The sequence below is a fragment of the Lineus longissimus genome, chromosome 4 (genome assembly GCF_910592395.1).
Source record: "Lineus longissimus chromosome 4, tnLinLong1.2, whole genome shotgun sequence".
Taxonomy (NCBI): domain Eukaryota; kingdom Metazoa; phylum Nemertea; class Pilidiophora; order Heteronemertea; family Lineidae; genus Lineus; species Lineus longissimus.
This window is the reverse complement of record NC_088311.1, coordinates 12,584,317-12,605,782: the sequence shown is the minus strand read 5'-3', so window position 1 is coordinate 12,605,782 and position 21,466 is coordinate 12,584,317. Positions and strand designations below refer to the sequence as shown.

General features: G+C 42.2%; 1 protein-coding gene across 3 annotated transcripts in view; it reads left to right on the top strand.

Annotated features, from left to right (window-relative positions):
* LOC135485868 (ras-related protein Rab-10-like) overlaps positions 1-21,466 on the top strand; it is a 143,782-nt gene that overhangs the window by 19,794 nt on the left and 102,522 nt on the right. The window contains exon 1 of one of the 3 annotated variants that reach the window (XM_064768203.1): positions 19,749-19,946. The exons of the other annotated variants lie outside the window; for them this stretch is intronic. Within the exon in view, the coding sequence (XP_064624273.1) occupies positions 19,811-19,946 (136 nt within the window). The 5' untranslated portion in view covers positions 19,749-19,810. Of the gene's footprint in view, positions 1-19,748; positions 19,947-21,466 lie in introns of those variants that run through there. 3 annotated transcript variants of the gene reach the window in all.

Below are 21,466 nucleotides of genomic sequence, written 5' to 3'. Positions count from 1 at the left end.
GCCCCACCCTAGCGCACACCGTAGGGATCATCCAGCTCGCCAGGCGCAATTTCTATGGGTTTTATCGCACGCATGCAATTGCTGCCAATCAACAGACCGATATCTATGTTTCCCATGTAGGGTGTCAACTGACTCGCCACCTTGACTAAGTGAGGCCATTCTTTTACAGTGTTGACCTTTGGAATCAAACTATGATCAGCTGGTATTTCTCTAGTGAAACTAGTTGGAAGCATTATTTCCATACTTTCCTGCAAACCTCTAACTACCAGGCCATCAACTCGTTTTGAATCAACCGTTTTTTCACCTAACATTGTAGACAAAGTGAGCCTGGTTACCTTACCCACATGTGCACAACCAATACTATCTAACACAGATTCTGAAACAAAACATGCATTTGACTGATCATCTAACAAAGCATAAGTAACAGTATTGTACATAGGTTGAGATTCATGACATACAATAGGTACAATCAATGAATGAACACCTTTGCCTAGTCAGTCCTGAGATGAGACAGCATGGGTTGTAACAGTCTCTGGCGGCTTCCAAGTGTAGTCGTGCATCAACGTTGGGTGCATCCGTTTACAGACTCGACATTTCTGTTTCCTCGTGCAATCTCGTTTCATGTGGCCACGACGAAAACAGCCCAGGCAGAGGCCAGCTGATTTCACAAATTCAACACGATCCTTGATAGGGAGAGCCTCGAAAACCGGACAGCTGTCCAGATAGTGAGACTGATAGCACTTAGGACACTTTGGGGTATATTTCTGCTCACCCTTGGTAGTCTCGGGTGGCGCCGGACTTGGCGCCATCTTGGTGGTTGTCGCGAGTGTTAAAGTCTTCGTTGTTGGCTCCTGTTTAGTAAAGGTTTTATTAGCCTTACTCTGCATGGTTCTTTGATGGAGGGAAAGCTTTGTTGTTAGAGTTCTTATCCTTGGGACCAGGTTCCATGACTGGGTTATTCGCTACACGAGCCTGCTTCTGAAGAAAACTGCACAGTCTCGAAAAACTTGGATAGATGTCCTTGGGTCCATCATCACAATCACCTTTGTAACGGAAGTCATCCACCACCTTTGCCCAAGCTCGTTTTACGTAACTGGACAGCTTTTCGATGATCGGCTCTTGAGCACAGGGGTCGTTGAATGACGAGAGTCCCGGTAGAGAAGCCATTGTTGCCTCATACTGCACAAGAAAGTCAACAAAATCCTGGAGTGCCTTCGGTTCGTAGCATTTGGGCCAATCTTCCAAGCGTTTCTGGAAACTACGGGCTAAACGGATCTTGTCCCCGTACCTTTCATTGAGAATGGCCCAAGCCTTTCGGTAGGCATGGTCCGAGTTCAACGACAGCAGTCCCTCAATGCATTTTCTGGCCTCTCCATCCGTATATTTACGTAGGTAATAACACCTATCTGCGGTTTTGGAATACCGATCGGTCACCAAGACCTTAAATGAGTTTCTCCAGACAGGGTACTCAAAGACATTTCCAGAGAATACCTGGGGCTCTTTCTTAGGTAGCCCATCGTGCTGTTTCGTGATTACTTCAGCCAACATACGTAAGGCATCAGCCAGACCTGAATCCCCTCTAGTATCTTTATCGTTAGGAGAAAGGGTAATCAAGTCATCTGAGTCCAAATGTTCCCGAGACAGCTGTCTTGGCCGTTCCCTTCCTGGGGTGAATTGTCTATCACGTACAAGACGACGATTCTCCATTTCCATAAGGAATTCCTCGTTTTCCTTTCGGTCTCTTTCCGCCGCCGCCAACAGCATGTCGATTCCATGATCCAAGTCTCCGTCGACATCAAGCATGTTCATTGCCATGGTTGGTTTCGCTTATACGTACTATGGGTAGAGTTTTTACTGTGGCAGTTTAAGTCAATAAGAAATGAAGACTTTCTTTCGTTTAAAACTTTGTTCACATTCGCGTTACAAAGGGCACCATAGAGCACGTAAAAACTGAAAAGATAAAAATACCGACACTAAATTAGTAAAGACACTGGAGACAGATTGTGACTTTGTCTCACAAATGACTGGTTGTGACATTCTTTTCTAAAAAGGACCAGTTGTGACTTCATCTTTTACCAAGGACAGAGGACAGACATTGACTATCAGCAGTAGTACTAAGCTGCTGTCATTTTACATTAGTACAGACTCAGAATAGCTTTGAAACTTCACTAAATTGAACACTAGTTTCATTAGCTAAATTATCCTTAACGGTGGCGCCGTCTATTAATGAACTCTCACTTCACTCACGCCACGCGCACTGAAGAACGTGTCAATGAAACACTCGTCTTGGGTCAATTAAAAAGGCCCTGTACAGTAACAGTGCAACCTAAAGAGTCTATACTATCATTACTTTTAGTTACCTCTATCCCAGCCTTATCTCTTTCTTATTTTTGTAATAATACATGATTGAAGTTCGAAGGTGTCTAAAATTGTAAGCGCCACGGTGGGCGGAAATGGCAAATGCGCATGATCGCTAATTAGTCTGCGCGAAAACAACAAGGGGCGCCAAATTTGAAATACTAAATGATTAACATAAATCTCTGACCGTCACAATGACCCTTTGTATTGTAAATTCCAACCACCTGCAGGACAGGTCAATTTCTCTCAATAAAATTAATTTTGTTGACTCCTGTAATCTTTACCTTATTAAAAAAAAGACAGTGGTGTTAGTCCCAAACTGGTCATTTCTATTTATTTTGGCCTCTGTTAAATCAGGATACCTCTCAATTACAGACATCATTTTGTATCCTTGTGCTGTACAACCCAGCCTGGACATACCACAGTTGTCCATGGAGAAGTCTCATCCTCTCTGACACTTCTTTTCTGTAAAGCTACCGATACAACATACTGAACTAGGGATATATTCCGTTGCCTCCTGTAATATTTACATACCATGGCTGATTAGTTCAATCATATTTCATCCAGCTGGCAGCTCTGCATTGGAAATTTTAGTGGTATAACGTGTTCTCTTGACCTTCAAACAGTAGTATAAAACCGATATTTACTACTTTACACTCTCAGTCCTATGTTATTAGGTCATCCAGCTGAGCGCCAGGCCCTTGAGCCTCTTGTTAGATGGTACATTTGTACATACTGGGGGAACGTTGCTTTCGCAACTCGGCGTCATCGGATGACCAGTATGGCCGCCGTGGCAGCCATCTTGATTTTGGTGTCCATTAATTTAACGGAGAACGATTGAGCAGATTGATTACATTTTTGGATGGTACATTTGTACATACTGGGGGAACGTTGCTTTCAAAACTCGGCGTCATCGGATGACCAGTATGGCGGCATGGCAGCCATCTTGATTATGGTGTCCGTCAATTAAACGGAGAACGATTGAGCAGATTGATTACATTTTTGGATGGTACATTTGTACATACTGGGGGAACGTTGCTTTCGAAACTCGGCGTCATCGGATGACCAGTATGTCCACCATGGCAGCCATCTTGATTTTGGTGTCTGTCAATTTAACGGAGAACAATTGAGCAGATTGATTACATTTTTGGATGGTACATTTGTACATACTGGGGGAACGTTGCTTTCGAAACTCGGCGTCATCGGATGACCAGTATGGCCGCCATGGCAGCTATCTTGATTTTGGTGTCCGTCAATTTAACGGAGAACGATTGAGCAGATTGATTACATTTTTGGATGGTACATTTGTACATACCGGGGGAACGTTGCTTTCGCAACTCGGCGTCACCGGATGACCAGTATGGCCGCCATGGCAGCCATCTAGATGTTGGTGTCCGTTAATTTAACGGAGAACGATTGAGCAGATTGATTACATTTTTTGATGGTACATTTGTACATACTGGGGGAATGTTGCTTTCGAAACTCGGCGTCATCGGATGACCAGTATTGCCGCCATGAAGCCATCTTAATTTTGGTGTCCGTTAATTTAACGGAGAACGATTGAGCAGATTGATTACATTTTTGGATGGTACATTTGTACATACTGGGGGAACGTTGCTTTCGAAACTCAGCGTCATCGGATGACCAGTATGTCCGCCATGGCAGCCATCTTGATTTTGGTGTCCGATAATTTGACGGAGAACGATTGAGCAGATTGATTACATTTTTGGATGGTACATTTGTACATACTGGGGGAACGTTGCTTTCGCAACTCGGCGTCACCGGATGACCAGTATGTCCGCCATGGCAGCCATCTTGATTTTGGTGTCCGTTAATTTAACGGAGAACGATTGAGCAGATTGATTACATTTTTTGATGGTACATTTGTACATACTGGGGGAACGTTGCTTTCGAAACTCGGTGCATCGGATGACCAGTATGGCCGCCATGGCAGCCATCTTGATTTTGGTGTCCGTTAATTTAACGGAGAACGATTGAGCAGATTGATTACATTTTTTGATGGTACATTTGTACATACTGGGGGAACATTGCTTTCGAAGCTCGGCGTCATCGGATGACCAGTATGGCCGCCATGGCAGCCATCTTGATTTTGGTGTCCGTTAATTTAACGGAGAACGATTGTGCAGATTGATTACATTTTTGGATGGTACATTTGTACATACTGGGGGAACGTTGCTTTCGAAACTCAGCGTCATCGGATGACCAGTATGGCCGCCATGGCAGCCATCTTGATTTTGGTGTCCGTTAATTTAACGGAGAACGATTGAGCAGATTGATTACATTTTTTGATGGTACATTTGTACATACTAGGGGAACGTTGCTTTCGAAACTCGGCGTCATCGGATGACCAGTATGGCCGCAATGGCTTTAGTTACATCATAGTAAGAACATGTTATCCATTAAAAAACTAACTCTCTAGTTGAGGATAACTTCGACATGTTCTTATAGAGTATTGCATCATTGATTTTCGTGTGCGACCACCTTCTAAGTTTTCAAGGTGGTAAAATTTGAATCGAAGGGCTGAAAGCTGCATGATTATTGAAACGACTACAGTGGCGTTTTGGTTCGTAAGATTGTTTTTATTTTTAATGACAACTATACCTTCGTCATCCCCATGTTTTAAATTATGTATCAAATCTTTTGCCCGAGAAGATCAAGTCAGTAAAGGTGCTTTTGTTGACAATTTTCATGTTGAAATTTCACTGTTTACATTTTCTGGTGCGTCCACCATTTTGTATGTCATTGATCTCGAGCTTTTTCATGGGTTAGTTCAATACCTGGCAAATGGCAATTGGCAATGGCAGATGCCAGATTCGCCACACGACTGTTCAAGTCGGACATAGACGTGATGTTCATTGATCAGCTTATGACCTTATTGTCATCCTTCACCAGAAAGAGGCTGCTCATCAACATAAATAATGCAAGAATCTAGGTCGCCATATCATCGCAAAATATATTGCTAATAATCCATTTTGCTGAATTCATCATCTTATATCAAATATACAATGTCTACAGCTTAAATCACATCTAAAACACCTTTTTAGCGCCGAGGAGTGGCGTCATGGAGATAGTTAGGTGATGGTGATTCGTGCAAGTCAGGGTTGATGACATCGCCAAAATAAAAATTTTCCTATAATTTTGTACCTTGTGGTTGATGCAATGATCGGACATTATTCTGATGTATCAGTTGATTTTATTGATCGTTGTATGTTTATATAGCTCGCTATGGACCCGTTTATCTTGATGTCTGTGAAGAAACATACATAATTTGGCGATTTGTGGTGAAAAACATAGGTTCATTGTTGCCACGTGCCGAGGAACATTGTTGCCGCGTGCCGTGGAACATTGTTGCCACGTAATTCAACTATAATTTTTGCTCTTGTCATTGGTCTAATATGTATAATACATAACTCATGAGAAATGCCTGCGCTTGATACCAAAAAATCCAGCTTTCTGATTTACCATTGGCTGTCGAGCTTGGCAGTGTCATAGCAACACCAATCACAACTGATGACCTGACATTCGGCTGTTCGCGTGATCGAGTTTCGCGGAATCTTGAATGAAATATCTGCGACACTGAAATGCATTGACCTCAACAGTTGTGGCCAGTACAACCTAGGGTCGGCCAAACAAACCATCTTTCCACTAGATCTTCACGGTAAAAGACGCTAGACAATGGCTCAAGAGGCATTGCTCAAGAGGCATTGCCATTGGATGATTTCAAAGTCGGTTTTAAGATGAGGTTTTAACACCAGATCTGACACTAAAACCACAGATTAGACCAAGATTAAAATCATGCTTGGTGTTCGTGTAATAATATACTTACTATTAGTTTTAATCCTGTTTCAAAGTAGGTTTTAGCATCACACCAGGTTTTACACTTTCACTAAGAGATACTCCATCAAACATTTTAAGTACAGTACAACCTCTCTATTTCGGACACCCATGGGACTGGGTCCAGGTGTGCGCAATAGAGAGGTTATGCCAAATCGTCCGATAGGTGGATTTGAAGTTCCCGCCTTGCAGGTCTTGGTTTTCTCTGTGTCGACATCTAGCGTAGAAACTTTAAACCTGTTGGCTGATCGGTATTTGCTTGTGATGTTGCGTTGAATGACGTGAGCTACTTTGGAACTCAGAAAGTGAACAATCTCTCTAGTAAAACTAAAAGGTGCCCCTTTTATTTCAAAATCTCCTTGACATGTCATAATGTATGAAAAAACACCATAATTTCTGTCCATCAGCCACCTTTGATTAATGATTAATTTTTTCAAATTTCTCTATTTTCTCAAATTTCTCTCGCAACACTGACAAAACTGCGTGGATTTATGAGTGTCCGTTGACACAATAGGCCTATGTGATTAGTTGAAAAAGATGAGTAAACAAATGCCGCGGCTTAATTAGGATACAAAAACACAATGCCATGGGGTAATTACGTTGATTAATTACGCAAACATCACACCTGTCGGGCTTACTTGACTCTCCAAGCGCACGTGGGAAACCATTGTTTTTGCCTATTGTCCGTAATTGGGAGGGAATTGGACCAAAAATTGGCCATTGCCCTGTCCGCAATTCGGAGTAGAGAGGTGTCCGCCGTACAGAGGTTTTTGTTATTGGAAATGACTTAAAAAAAGTCGGGACTGGCCGGACGTGTCCGTAATGTAGAGGTTTCCGCCTGGCAGAGGTGTCCGCTACTTAAGGGAGGTTCTACTGATGATAAAACCTTGTCTTAACACTAAGAAACATGTGCTTCTTGGTGTAAAGATTAAAACATGTTTTAAAGCCCCAAAATGCAATGAATTAAATTCAAATTAATGTTTTCCATAGTACGTGTCCTGGCATTAGAACAGTAAGATTTACACTAAATCTCAGTGTTAAAACCAAAACCAAATTTCGAAATCACCCATTGTCTCAAATGTCTGGCGTCATTGACTGTAAAAACCTATTGTAAAGGTAGTTTGTTTTGCCGTCCCTACATGTAGGTGGTACCGATGTATCTAAAAAAGGGCCTATTTGATTGAAGAATTCTGGCCCACAGCTTTGTGAGACTAAGGTATCTCTTTCCGTTCACCACCACCAATGCGCTGCCACTATGCAGGACAGCTTTACTGAGAATCTCGCTGTCTCGAGAAATTGTCATTTACCGGAAATAGATTTACAGAACCAACGCATGCGCAATGATGCAGACTATGTAGACGATGTACAGCTTATGTACCCCGACTGTTCAGACACGCATTTGTGTGTCTTTTTGTAAACAGGTTGCGTTTCTAAAAATAGCCAATCATGTTTAAAATAGAAATGAAATAAACTAATTTCATGGTCATGGAAATTGGGTCGGGTTTTACAACCGGGATCGGGAAAACAGAATGAACAGGTTGGCCTCAGAAATGCGACTTGAAATGCAATATAAGAATACTTGATCTATAGTTGACAGATTATTTTAGACAAGGTTTGTAACCAAAAAACGGGGGGAAATATTGTTTTTCTGGCATTAGAACAGTTACTTACAAACAGAGACCTGGCTCATGCCATTCCACATTTTTCCGCAACCTTACAAATTGGCTGCTTAATGACAATTATTTTGACAGAAGACCAGTCACTGTCAACTGAATACGCAAAATATGTTCCAGTCATCGCCTGCAATCAACTTAATGATTCTCCATTCATATTGAATGATTCTCCATTCATATTGAATCACCCACGAGACATTTTCCTGATATATACATCATTACATGTTTTTCATGTAGTTATTGCAAAATTGTTGGAAAAGCATGTGAAATTGACGGCTTTTTGCACTCCTTAATTAGAGGAACTCTTCCTAAAAAACGGTGAGTTTGATGTACAAATGGGGATTGTGGGCGATGTATGACCTAGTTTAATTCCAAGACCAATCAGATACTAGAAAAGTTGTGATAATTACCGTCTAGTGTTCTAATGTAGCTTAACCCTTTGCCTACTGCGCCTCTACTCACCTGGGACACGAGAGCACTTTTTCCGTAATTGTATTTACCTGTGAGAAACGCCATGAGTACTCGCCATTGTGTAGTTCTAATGGCCGCCGAATGTTTGTACTGGCAGCACGAATCATTAGAGTAGTTACGAAAGTTGTTAGCGGATGGCAGTACTATGCGTTCACTTAAAACGCAATTTTTTTTAGGCGTTCCCAACCCAGTATGCGTGACGTGTCCTGGGATAGCAAATTACTGCGTACGTTGTACGCATTACGTTGGCAAAGGGTTAATGTAATGCGGCAACGTGATTGGCTCTGAGCTAGATAAATGACGTCACTTGATTTCTGACCAAACTATCAGCCAATGAGGCGCAACTTGAACACGTGCACAGCAGTTCTCACTTTTCGTTTTAAGTGTGGATAATGTAATGAAGCGATTGGGTCAAAATGAATGAATACTTTGTAAGGTCATAAAAAGTAGAGAACGGTTCATATCACAAATAATGGTGCCCAAATATCAACCCCACAAAATCCCCCTCATTGGCGTAGTTCTATTCTAATTGTCCAAATCACTTGAAACTTCGCCAGCCAGAACTTAATTATCTACACCTTCGAATCGTTGCATGCAAATATCAGGTGGCCAAAAAAAAAGTAAACCGCTTTTCGACAAGTATTTGCTCAGAGATATAATAACCGAATTCATTAAAAATTTTCACAGAGTAACCTTATGGTATCATTTACTAACAACAAGTCTGCAAAATATTTACGAGATCGGTGGCAGATTATGAGACTATCGTCAAATACCAAAGAGCATGTAAAAAAAATGCAATATCCGAGCTGTGCAATGTGACCTTCATCATGTTCATGCCAGCTGCATAGTGTTGGCATCTGTCAATCAGTGTCGCTGTCAGTCTGAAAATAGCCTGTCTGGATGTCAAGTCTATTGATTTTTTCACTGTCAAATCTGTATCGAAGATAAGTTCTGCCCAAAGTTTCAGTTTGGAAGGATCAGCCATGCCTTCAGTGACTGATAAGGTTGCATTGAAATTCAAAAACTTTGAAGGAGAAGGGATGGGTGGAAGAAGGATCGTTAAGGAATTTCCAGACAAGGGGTGGAGTCGTGTCACTGTAAATAGACTTGTCCCTTAAATACATACTGCAGGCTCAGTAGGAAGTAAAATTGGCAGTTGGAGAGCCAAGACTGCATGTTGGAGGAGAACAAGACCGTGTTGAGGATTTGATTCAATCCCAGGAGGAGAACCCTGAGACCCACACATCTCTAGAGAAGTTACAAGTGTGCAAGTCTTCTGGGCAAAGAGTGGCAAAAGAACTGGAGCTGGAGTGCTTCAATAGACTTGATACACAGAAAGGCTATTTTTAAATATCAGCATCTGGCAGCTGGCATGATCATGATGAAGGTCACAATAGGGCCGTTCAGATGACAGGAAAAAAGCCATGTGCATGAGATCCGATTGAATCCAAATGTGGTTTAAATTTTTCTCGTATAAATGCAAAATGATACGGATCAATATTGTTCGATTAAAAATAACCCATCGATCGAGGTAGTTTAATCTAGATGCGTCTGAAAACAGGCTGCCTTTGCCTGTCATCTGAATGACCCTATTGCGCAGCTCTGACATGGCATTTTTGGCTCACCGTCTATACAACACCGTGTCTATACAACACCGCTGTGTCCGTCGTCGTCGTCTGTATCCTGTTTCAAAAACAGTGGCACGTTTCTTAACCACTAGAGCTATAAACTTGAAACTTTGTACACAGGACACCCCAGGTCAGGTGACCTTTGACAGTGAATGGTGGTTCTTGACTTGGCCAGAAGTGGAAACCTGTAAAGTGTGATATCACTCTTATGAATGACTCGTTTTCGATGAAATTTTTATGGTAGGTTGTCCTAGGTAGGATACATCACATATCATACGTTTTTGATTTGACCTAATTTTCAGGGTCACAAAGGTCTAATGGCGTAAATTGGCCGTTTGAGTATATCTATTAAATAGCACGTTTCTTAACTTTTAAACGGCCAACCGCGCTTTAAGGTGCGTTTTTTAAATATCGGGCACAATCGATCGCAGCATGTGCAGACACTAGAACCCTTAAGTGCCAACCGCGCTTATACCCGCGGTTTTCTGACAAAGTCAGCGAGTTAGTAGCTATTCAAGTGGTATCTGTCGGTCCGTCCGGCCGTCCGTCCGGCCATCCATCTGTTCACAGGGGCACATTCCGTAACCGTAAGCTTATCAACCTCAATTCAGCATGTAAATTAAGTATTACCCAAAGGCTACCTGGCACGTCGTGATTTGACCTACTTTCTGCAACCGAGGGCCCATGACGATTTTAGCTTATCTCGGGCAAGGAGCATCAGATGTTTTTGAAGTATGCAGTATAGTACAGATTATTATTTTCTTAATCAATTTCCTATAAAAAAAATTCAAATTATTCTCACTAGGGCGCGCTATCCGTCTTCGAAATTTTTTCACCGATTTAAATCGCCACCTGATGACGTCACTCACCCGTGAGTCTCCACTTCGAAAATTCACCGGTCATTACTTGAACGAACACCGCAAAATCGATACAAAGAATACCACGTAGGTATGTTTTAAACATTATTATTTTTCTCTAGAAGCAAATAAATTGGTATGAAAATCGCCGCAATAAGCAATTTTGAGGTCGTACATTGTCGTATCAGCAACTGATACTAGTGAATACACGGAATACATACTATTACCATTGATACTACGCCTGCGCGGTCAGTCAACGAACATTGAAACAAGCATGGTCGGTGGAGTGGGATTTTATAATATGGAATATTTCGTATTTCCAAGTTTGAAAGTAAGTAAAATAAAGGCGTAAACAAAAATGCTGATAATATTATTTTTGTTCAAGTTCCATTAACGTAACATGTGGAATGGGACGTTGAAGTATTCTGTCGGTGGAGTGGGATTTTATAATATGGAATATTTCGTATTTCCAAGTTCGAAAGTAAGTAAAATAAAGGCGTAAACGAAAATGCTGATAATATTATTTTTGTTCAAGTTCCATTAACGTAACATGTGGAATGGGACGTTGAAGTATTCTGTCTCTTTCAGGTATTCTTGTGTTTTTCGCTATAGGAGTCCATGCTTAAATTTGAGGTAATTTTCACCCGCCTTTTGGATCATTTGAATTTGAAACTATGCAGTCTAAATCTGCTGATGATACTGCCAGGGCAGTCAAGTTAGTACAGCTTATCTTTGTGTCCATTTTGATGAGACAGTTTCGATCTGGGAGACTGCAGAATGTGTGCATATAGTGATCAAACTTGAACTGAAAATCTGACATCGATCGAGCCCAAAATCCAACATGGCGGCCCACATTGCTGAATAAAAACGTGCCTTCATGGCCTGCTTGTCGACTTCAAAATTACTATTCTACTTGCCATAAACAATGAGCAGAGTAGTGGTGTAACCAGTAGTAGTCATGTTGTTTTATAGCCTACGAAGTTTAAAGAAAGTTGTGCATTTTCCAATCTGAAACGTAGGCCGTGGCTTTCTATTTACAATTTACATACAATAGTTACTACAGACAGTACAATAACAATGCATATAACATGATGATGATGTTGTATGTGTTGAATGCGTATGAAAAGTGTCACTGCTTGCATGTACGTACGTAAGTAGGGAGACTATGGATTGATCATACTCTTAGGTGATGGAAAAGACTTCCTCAAAGTTATTTTGTGATCTAATTTCGGAGTGAGAATCCATTCAGTCAAAAAAAAAATTTTAATCCGGAAATATTGGATAGTTCATCAAAAAACTATTTCCGGGAACACACCGAGTCTGATTTCCAACTTCACGCCTCTGAGATGAAGTAGCTACTTCTGGTTAACCTCATTGCAGGAGTACACCTGCGACAAGGTCAATAACAACCTCACTGCCAGGACCATTTCAATTCCGGCAGATAACCTACCTTGGTGGTGAGATTTTTATCAACCTCTTCACAGGTACGGTGTATTCTTGGGACAAGGTTAATCAAAATTAAAATGTTTTCTCATCATGTTTTACAGGAATAATCTACAGCTGCATTTGAACATTTTTGGTGACCACATCACAGATCATCGAGTGAGAGGGGCTGAGCTACACTCATACTCATGGAATCAAACGATCACCTTGCACCTACAATCCAATTTCAGCGCTCACCGGCGTGGTCATCAGAAGAACCAGTCAATTCTAGTATTCATTCTTTTTCACTGTAGTACTTACCTTAAAATTGATTTAATAAAGAAAACCATGGCAGCTGGTTTACCAAAAAATCAAGTGTATCTGTTAAGTTTTTACTCGCTATCAATGCGGGCTAAGAAAATCCTATCCCTTGGTCCTCGCCTTGCACTTTGAAACTATTGGTTGCCCCTGATGGAAAGCCAATAAAAGTTACTGCATGGCTGTCCCGGCTTAGGCTGGACCATGTTCACTCGACTAGTTTGTCACAATCAACCTACACTTCAAAGGATTTGATGTAAAGGTCCAGACTGTTTCTGGTTGTGGCCATGCATCTACTGGGCTTGTTGGTCTCAACCTGCACTTCAAAGGATTCGATGAGAGCGTCCTGACTGTTTGCCCCAAGGTTGTGACCACGTATCGACTGGACTGGTTTTTCACAACCTGCATTTCGAAGGAATTAATACAAAGGTCAAGACTATATTTACTACATGATATAGTTGTCCTAGGTTGTGACCATGCATCAAATGGACTGGTTTGTCTCAAGCTGAACTTCAACGGATTGATGTAAAGTTCCAGACTACAGCAGTTACTGGTTGTCTACTGGGTTGTGACTCTTGAAGGAACCATCGCAACTAGTAAGATTTAATCTCTGTTTTGTAACAACCTTCAACTTTTAATCGCACTCATTGTAGGAAGTAATGTGAACAATCAGATGGATCGAGCAAAGCTCCTCTTGTTTTTTTTTGGCACGCGGCCATCTTGGAAACAATTTTTAGCTCAGTTTTTTGATGATATACAGTGGAACCCCGGTAACACGACCTCCCAAGGGACTAAGCCGAAGTGGTCGTGTTACCGGGGTGGTCGCGTTAGTGAATTTAAGAATCATAAGTAGGTTTTCCCGCCAAAACATCGTCCTAGCAGATATGCTGTGTGTACATTGACATGCATTAATGACTACGCCACCGGGTGATTCGATAATTTGTGTGTATATCACGAATAAAAAATCATTTTCCTGAGTGTTTTGCGTTTAATTTACAACTTATGTAAATGAGTAAATAAACTGACGAGAGCTAATTAGACCAAACATTACATTAAAACTTGAGCATGCTAATTAGAGCAAGCATGTCATTCACACCATCGGCAGCTGCCCTTCTTGATGTCAAGCTAATATTCCCGCTAACATTGAGAGAGGTGATGTGAGAAGATGTTGAGAATTATTCCTGATGTCTTCCTGCTTTAACTTCAGCCAATTTGAACTGGTACTGATTAAATCATCTTTTTAAAAACGTATTTTATCAATATTACGACGTAGTAAGCATTCTTTACTTTGAGTATCGGTACTCTTACTAATCAACATAATTTATTTGTCCTAAAAACTACGTGTGCATGCCTCTTGACATCCTTTAATACTAAATGATGAAAAACAAACCGTGAGTCGAAAAGAAAGTTTATTCTTCATTTTATTTGCGTTTACATTTGATCAAACTCACTTACACATCATTTATTTTCATATGGATTCCCATGGTCATTGTGTTCGAGGTGCTAACTATCAACACGGATTTGCGAGAAGGTGCCAATTGATACGATGCGGTCATGGTTGATTACGGCAATTAGGCCTCATGGTCGCGTTGGCGGGGTTAATTTGCAGTTTGGGACCGACCAAGCTGGTGGTCGCGGTCTGGGTACCGGGGTGGTCGTGTTAGCGAGGGCCAGTTAATGAGAATTAGAGAGAAAACCATTCGGGACCGGAGAATTTTGGTCGTGTTCGCGGGGTGGTCGCGTTACTGAGGTGGTCGCCGACCGGGGTCCCACTGTATATATATAAAGTGACCCTGGAAACAAAAGTGAGCATCTTTACATTCAACTGAGCGCCAGGCCCATGGGCCTCTTGTTTAATTTCGCACGCAGTCGATCGTACCTCAACTGGTAACGGCTCTAACGGAATCAATCAATCAAAATATGTGGTTCAACCTGGGAAATTCGGCACTTTAAGGGTTAACCTTTAAAGCTATGAACTTGAGATTAGGTACACATGACTCCCTATGTCTTATAACCTTATAACCGCTGACACCGAATTTCGGTCTGATCTGATTCGCGACTTGGCCACCAGGTGGCCAAAACTAAAAAAGGTAAAAAGTGTATCTAGCTTTAGTGACTTGTTTTCGATGATATTTCTATGGAAGCTTCTTCTAGCAAGGAAATATCACATATCCTACAGGTTTTTGATTTGACCCACTTTTCAAGGTCAGTGAGGTCAAATGGAGTATATTGTCCATTTGTGTGCAACTATGGCACGTTTCTTAACCCTTTGAGCGCGGTAGTCGTCGTTCAGCAATGAGGGACAAATGCCCCTTATACTGCCCCAGCACCTCTTAGATATCGTTAATTTTAGTTCCATTTGGTATTCATAGATGGCGTTCATGTATGTCAACAGGTTTCACAGCTTTTTCACGGCTTTTTTTGGCCAAAGTCTGAGTTTTTAGGGGGGTAGATATGTCAAGTCTTTTACCCCAATTTGGGCGCTACTAATTAGCCTCTAATAAGTGCTGATGGTATTCTAATTTGATGCTAAAAAACAGTGCAAAGCACAGGGCCTGTCAGGAGAAAATCCACGATAACTATCCGTCACACCCGTGTGGTTCTTTACGGGAGCTATCAAAAAACCTCTCCAGAGGGACATTTCGCAGGAGTGATGGCTCGATAGGATGCCCATACAGGAGTGATTTTGTAGAGAATGTTTCAGTAATAGTTTCTTGTGATACATGCACTCATTTTGGTCTTTGTAGTTTTCTATATCATTAATCAAATTATTATCATTTAATGATTACCATTAAAAATTCTGAGTGTTGTGTGATTGTTAATCTACATGTTTCTTGCACATTAACCTTTTTGGCTCACCGTAGGGGAGTCTATACAACACTGCGGTGTCCATCATCCGTCGTCGTCATTGTTTGTATCCTGTTTTAAAAACTGGCACGTTTCTTAACCACTAGAGCTCTGAGTCTGAACTTGAAACTTTGTACACAGGACCCCCAGGTTAAGTGATCTCTGACAATGAATTACGGTCTGATCTGATTCTTAACTTGGCCATGAGGGAGCCAGAAGTGGAAGCCTAAAAAGTGTGATATCTCTCTCATGCCAGACTGCAATGGTAATTTTTATCACAGAAGTCTCGCGCAGCCAGAAGTTCTTCACTTATTAGTCTGGCGCATGCCAGACCTTCTTTGAACGAGACGTTTTCCAGCACGATATGTGGGCAGAAGCAACACGGCGTGCGCAAGATTACGTCGAACAGGGGCTTATAATAGATTATGCTAATGAGCATACCCTTCCTCGTTGTGTTTTCCCAGAATGGTCCATATCGCCCGAAGCTCAGGACGGCATGGTTCTTCTATTGCATGTATAAAGCATTTTTAATTGTAAAAAGTCTATGCCTACGTCACAGAGTCTCTGTAAGGGTCATTTTTATCACAGTAGTCTCGCGCAGTCAGACCTTCTTCACTTATTAGTCTGGCGCCAGCCAGGCGTTTTTTGTACTAGACGTTTTCCACCACAATGTATCTGGCCTGAAGAAACACTGCACAAGATTACCTCGAGCTGGAGCTAAGAATAGATTATGCTTATGAGTAAGTTCGTCATTGAGTTTTCCCGGCATGGTGCATATCGCACGAAGCTACTTAGCCTAACACCATTAGGCCCCATGTGGTGGTGCTGAGGCGGCCGCTGTAATCAAGAAAGTGAGTGGTTGAGTCACTCTTGAAGCTACCTGGTCATAACAAAGTACGGACCCAACCAAAATTACTTACATTTTCGCATTGCTTCAATGAAAGACCTAACTCTGAAACCACATGTCTGTTGACTGTGCTTTAAGAGAGACTGGAATCATGCCTAGTCTCTCTTAAGGCACAGTCAACAGATCCCACTATACCCGCTCACACTCAGAAACCACAAACGCCCACCCCTTCCTGCTACCTTAATACTTCTGGATGCCTTGGCTAGTTCAAACGTTATCGGTTTGGTGAGGCACCTCCATCTCATCTTCATCACTCCAATGCAGTGGTTTATCCCGGATCGGAGATGTTTGTGGGCCCTATTGTACCTCTCTTGGGCCTCGTTGTTCGGATTGTTGAATGGAACAAGGAGCCACCTCCGAAGGGAATAGCCAGGATCCCCGAGAAGCCAATGCAGTGGTTTATCCCGGATCGGAGATGTTTGTGGGCCCTATTGTACCTCTCTTGGGCCTCGTTGTTCGGATTGTTGAATGGAACAAGGAGCCACCTCCGAAGGGAATAGCCAGGATCCCCGAGAAGCCAGCTGTTTTCCATACACCCTTCCTCAAATTTATCCCATACTTAGGGTTTCGGAGCATGATCGAGTCATGTGTGGAGCCCGGCAAACGTGTGTCAAAGTTGATGATCTTCATCCTCCTATCGCACACAACCTGTTCGTTGATCGCGTGGTATCTCTTTCTGTTGACGTATGCAGCCTCATTGTTAAGGGTCAACGTGGGATGTTAATCTCTACTTGTGTCCCATCAATCATTCCCGCAATGCAAGGGAATCTATGATGGTTGGCATTGTAAAAGTCGAGTTTCACTCTGTTCACTTCCTCCATGTCAGGCCAGGTGATGAACTGATCCATCCTGTCACTAATGGCTTGCACAACGGTGTGTAAGCAGTTACTGGCTACCCTGGGGCAATACCATATACATCACCTATCATAGGGTAGGAAACCACCTTGAGCAAGGTATCGTACGCCGAAGCAAAGCTGATGAAGGGTTCCAAAGCATGCGACCTGAAACGATAAAAGCAGAAACACATTTTGATCACTTATTCAGTGACGGCATGCATTATATTCTCGAGATGCATTCATGCAGTGCATTTTTTGTGTGTTCATCTTAAAACTTACACTTTGGACATGTGCCCTTGGTCTATGGATATAGGCCTAGAGAGAGGGAGGCTTTGAAATTTATCGTCATGATGACTTTTTAACATGCGTGTCCTGATAATTTTTCTTCTCTATCATGCAGCACATCATCAGCACACACTGGACAGTGGCAAGTCAAAACCACTTGTATTTCACGCTAGCAAGTAGGCGGCCATTAATATTCTTACCTTCTTGTGGCCCGGTGAATTTGTACTATCGTTGCCGTATCGAGCACGATCGGTTGATAGCTTTCTCTACTTCCATGCGCTCTTATCGGTCGTTAGATGGTGATAGGCTATCGGCAGCGCTATCGGAGTTTTGATGCGGTCCATCCTTCACTAGACTAGTTAGTCACAACCCACGTAAACTTCAAAGGAATTGATGTAAAGGCCCAGACTGTTACTTGTTGTCCCTAGGTTGCGACTATGCATCTGAGCTGCTTTGTCTCAACCTGCACTTTATAAAGAATTTGATGTAAATGTCCTGTCTGCCTTTACAGCTTGCCTCAAGGTGGTACCCATGTATAGTCTTGACTTGTTTTTCACAACCTACACTTCAAAGGAATTCTATAAAGGTCCGGACTGCATTTACTGGCTGTCCCTAGGTTGTGACTGGACTGGTTTGTCTCTGCCTGAACTTCAACGGATTTGGTGTAATGGTCCAGACTGCAGTTACTGGTTGTGACCATGTATCTACTAGGTTGTGACAGTCCAAGGATCACTATCTCAACTAGTAAGATTACCTTCAAATCGTAATCGCGCTCTTACAACCAGATGGACCAAGCGAAGCTCTCTGGCCGTAGGCCTCTAGTTTGCCAAAGCACCTATTTCCACCAACCGGGAGGTCAAGACGCCGCTAATTGAACATCATGAATACATCCGACACTGCATAGTATATATGCGGAGGTGAAACATTCGGACACCGCCTAATGATATTCCGTTTACGGTGTGCAAATCACGAGCGCTAGTTGCGCGTCAGATGCATGGCCCATCTGGAAAATCATTGACAAACTCCGCTTCCATGCAGTCAATTTGTAGGCATCATCATTAGTGTAATGTAACATCGTTACCTGGAAGCGTTAAGTTACTCCGCTTTGTCATGCCGTCTCCCATATTTGGCAGTTGGCCGATTTCAAGTGAATGAAACTGATCGCTGCTCTCCGATTAATGTATGCATAATTTATGTGCTGTCGCTCTTCAGTCATGGAGGCGTGGTAGATCAATACCTGATAAGAGCGCTTATGTCGCACATTGTTCGGTGGTAAGTCAATCATGTTATTTTGGCGGGTTTTCTTCACTCATTACTCACTGTGGGGTTTCAAAACAGGGTCCCGTACACAGGCTAACTACTACGGCGGCAAGAAATAAACTTTTTGCATGTTACACACTGCAATATCTGTGGACAAATCGGCATGATAGCAGTGCTCCAGATGCTGGGAAATGACTCCTACGGCATTCTAGGTCTTCAAAAAATTTTCTGGGGGAGGGCTCCCAGTGCGCAACAGACGATTATGTCGTCTGCCTCCGAAAATATATTATGATCGCCCCATTGACTTTGGGGCCTGTGGAGAAGGCTGTTCTACTAACCCCTAGATTCAGTGGCCTGTGGCCAAAATGAACATGCTATTAGTAACACTCATCGCCCTGCCCCTCCCTGCACCTGGATCTCTTGGAATGTCCTATCAACCAGAGATTTTAGAATCAAAGAAAACATACAAAAAGTTTGCAGATTGGGCAGAGGGTTTATATTCGTGCATAACATCAAGTTATAACTTAAAATAGTTAGTGGGGGAGCTTCTAGTACTAGGACCATGATCACTTAGATACAGTAGAACCTCTCTATTAAGGACACCCTCAGGACTAGCAAATGCTGTCCTTAATGGAGAGGTGTCCTGATTAGAGAGGTCAAATTGAATGGAAAGTACCAATTTGGGACCAAATCTAGTGTCCTCAATAGAGAGGTGTCCGCTAAGGAGGGTTCCACTGTATATGCAAAATTATGATTGTGGACATGTAAGGGTTAAAGAATGGTGTCAGTATGTGATCAAGTTAAACTATTGATTGACCTGATTCCTTATTGTATTTCTGCAGAACGGAATAGGTTTGCCCATTTCATTGGGTGTATAGTTGATAAGGAAAAACTTCATGTGTCTCAATTCAACTTTCGTTCCTAATAAATTCTTAAGTTTTTGTACTACAATTTACCTTCGACTCCCTCTATTCGCTACCATTTAACCATGTACAAACTATCATGTCTTGCTTGGACCCATCAAAAGTCAGGATCTGATGTGGTTCTGGTCTAATGACTTTAATTGGTTCCAAATACAATACGAGTTACAAAGATGGACTTGAAAGTTTTACGGGATAATGTTTCTTTTGTCAAAGTTCTAATTATTGGAGACATGTCAGTGGGAAAAACAGCACTTCATGAACGGATCTGTCAGAATGTATTTCATCCTTGTCCGCTCCCAACACATGGTGAGATTACAGATTCTGGTCATTCTTGAGGCAATTTGCCCTTGCATGGTTTTTGGCTCACCGTAGGGGAGTCTGTACAATACCGCAGTGTCCATCGTCTGTCGTCCGCCGTCGTCTGTCGTCCGTCGTCGTCGTATCCTATTTCTAAAACAGTGGCACGTTTCTTAACCCCCGGGGCTGTGAACTTGAAACTTAGTGAACGTGACCCCCCCCCCCTAGGTCAGATAACCTCGGACACTGAATTTCAGTCCGCTCCGATTCTCAACTTGGCCACCAGGGGGCCAAACATGGAAACATAAGAAGTGTGTTATCTCCCTTGTTAATGATGCGTTTTCAATAAGAATTTTATGGTAGGTACTTCTAGCAAGGATACATCACATATCATTTGATTTGACGTTCTTTTGATTTGACGTTCTTTTCAAGGTCACAGAGGTCAAATGGTGTAAGTTGGCCGTTAGGCTGTATCTATGGCACGTTTCTTAACCGCAATGACCATTTATCTCAAATTTGGTACACATGTAACCAATAGTCAGATGATTTTAGGGATCGAAGTTGGGTCCGATCTGATTCACCGTTTGGCCACTAGGGGGCCAAACTTGAAAATCTTAAAAATGTGATTATTCCTTAACTACGTGCCCTATTGCCACCAATTTGATATCATGGGTACATTTAACCACAATACAGTATATGTCACATGGATTTGTGGTTTGACCTTCTTTTCAAGGTCAGAGTGGTCAAATGGCGTACGTTTGCCGTAAGGCACGTTTCTTAACCGCAGTGACCGTTGATCTCAAATATGGTACACATGTAACCAATAGTCAGACCGTGATCTCAGGGACTAAGTTGGGTCCGATCTGATTCACCGTTTGGCCACCTGGGGGCGAAACCTGAAAACCTTAAAAATGTGATTACTCCTTAACGGTGTTCAGCCTCTCTTTCGTCAACGTTTAAGGCCAGTCTGCGGCATTCACATGAAATCTAACGAGTGCAGTATTCAAGTCAAATTTTTCTCTCGCCTTGAAAACATTCCTTGGTAATTTCTAAAAAAATTAGGTGAGATTTGAGCCAGGGAAATAAATCGCTACCACTGAACTCAAAGAAACAATTAACATTTCGGAGGTGTGCCTCCCGGGCCGAACCCTTCCGCTTCACTGTAAGTTGGTTACTTTTGTAAGGGAGGAGGGGGGTGAGGGGGCGGATGTACGGCAAAGAGAATGACCAAACTGACGTCATAGATGTTGCTTTGAGTACATGGTTTTATCAACTTCGCGGTTTTGGGAGCTAAGATTGGGTAAAGGAAGTTGACTAGTAAATTTTAGATCTTTACTTTCTAGCTCAGCTCATGAAAGTCAGCAGATCTGGTAAAATTACTATTCAGAATGGCGTCTGTCAGTCCATCCGTCAACAGGGGGCATGTTTTGCGACCGTAAGACCTAGGCACTTCAAATGTGGCCATGAGGAAGAACAACAGAGGAAATGCCCCTGATAGAAAATTAAGCATGGTTTCACTTAAAATTCTT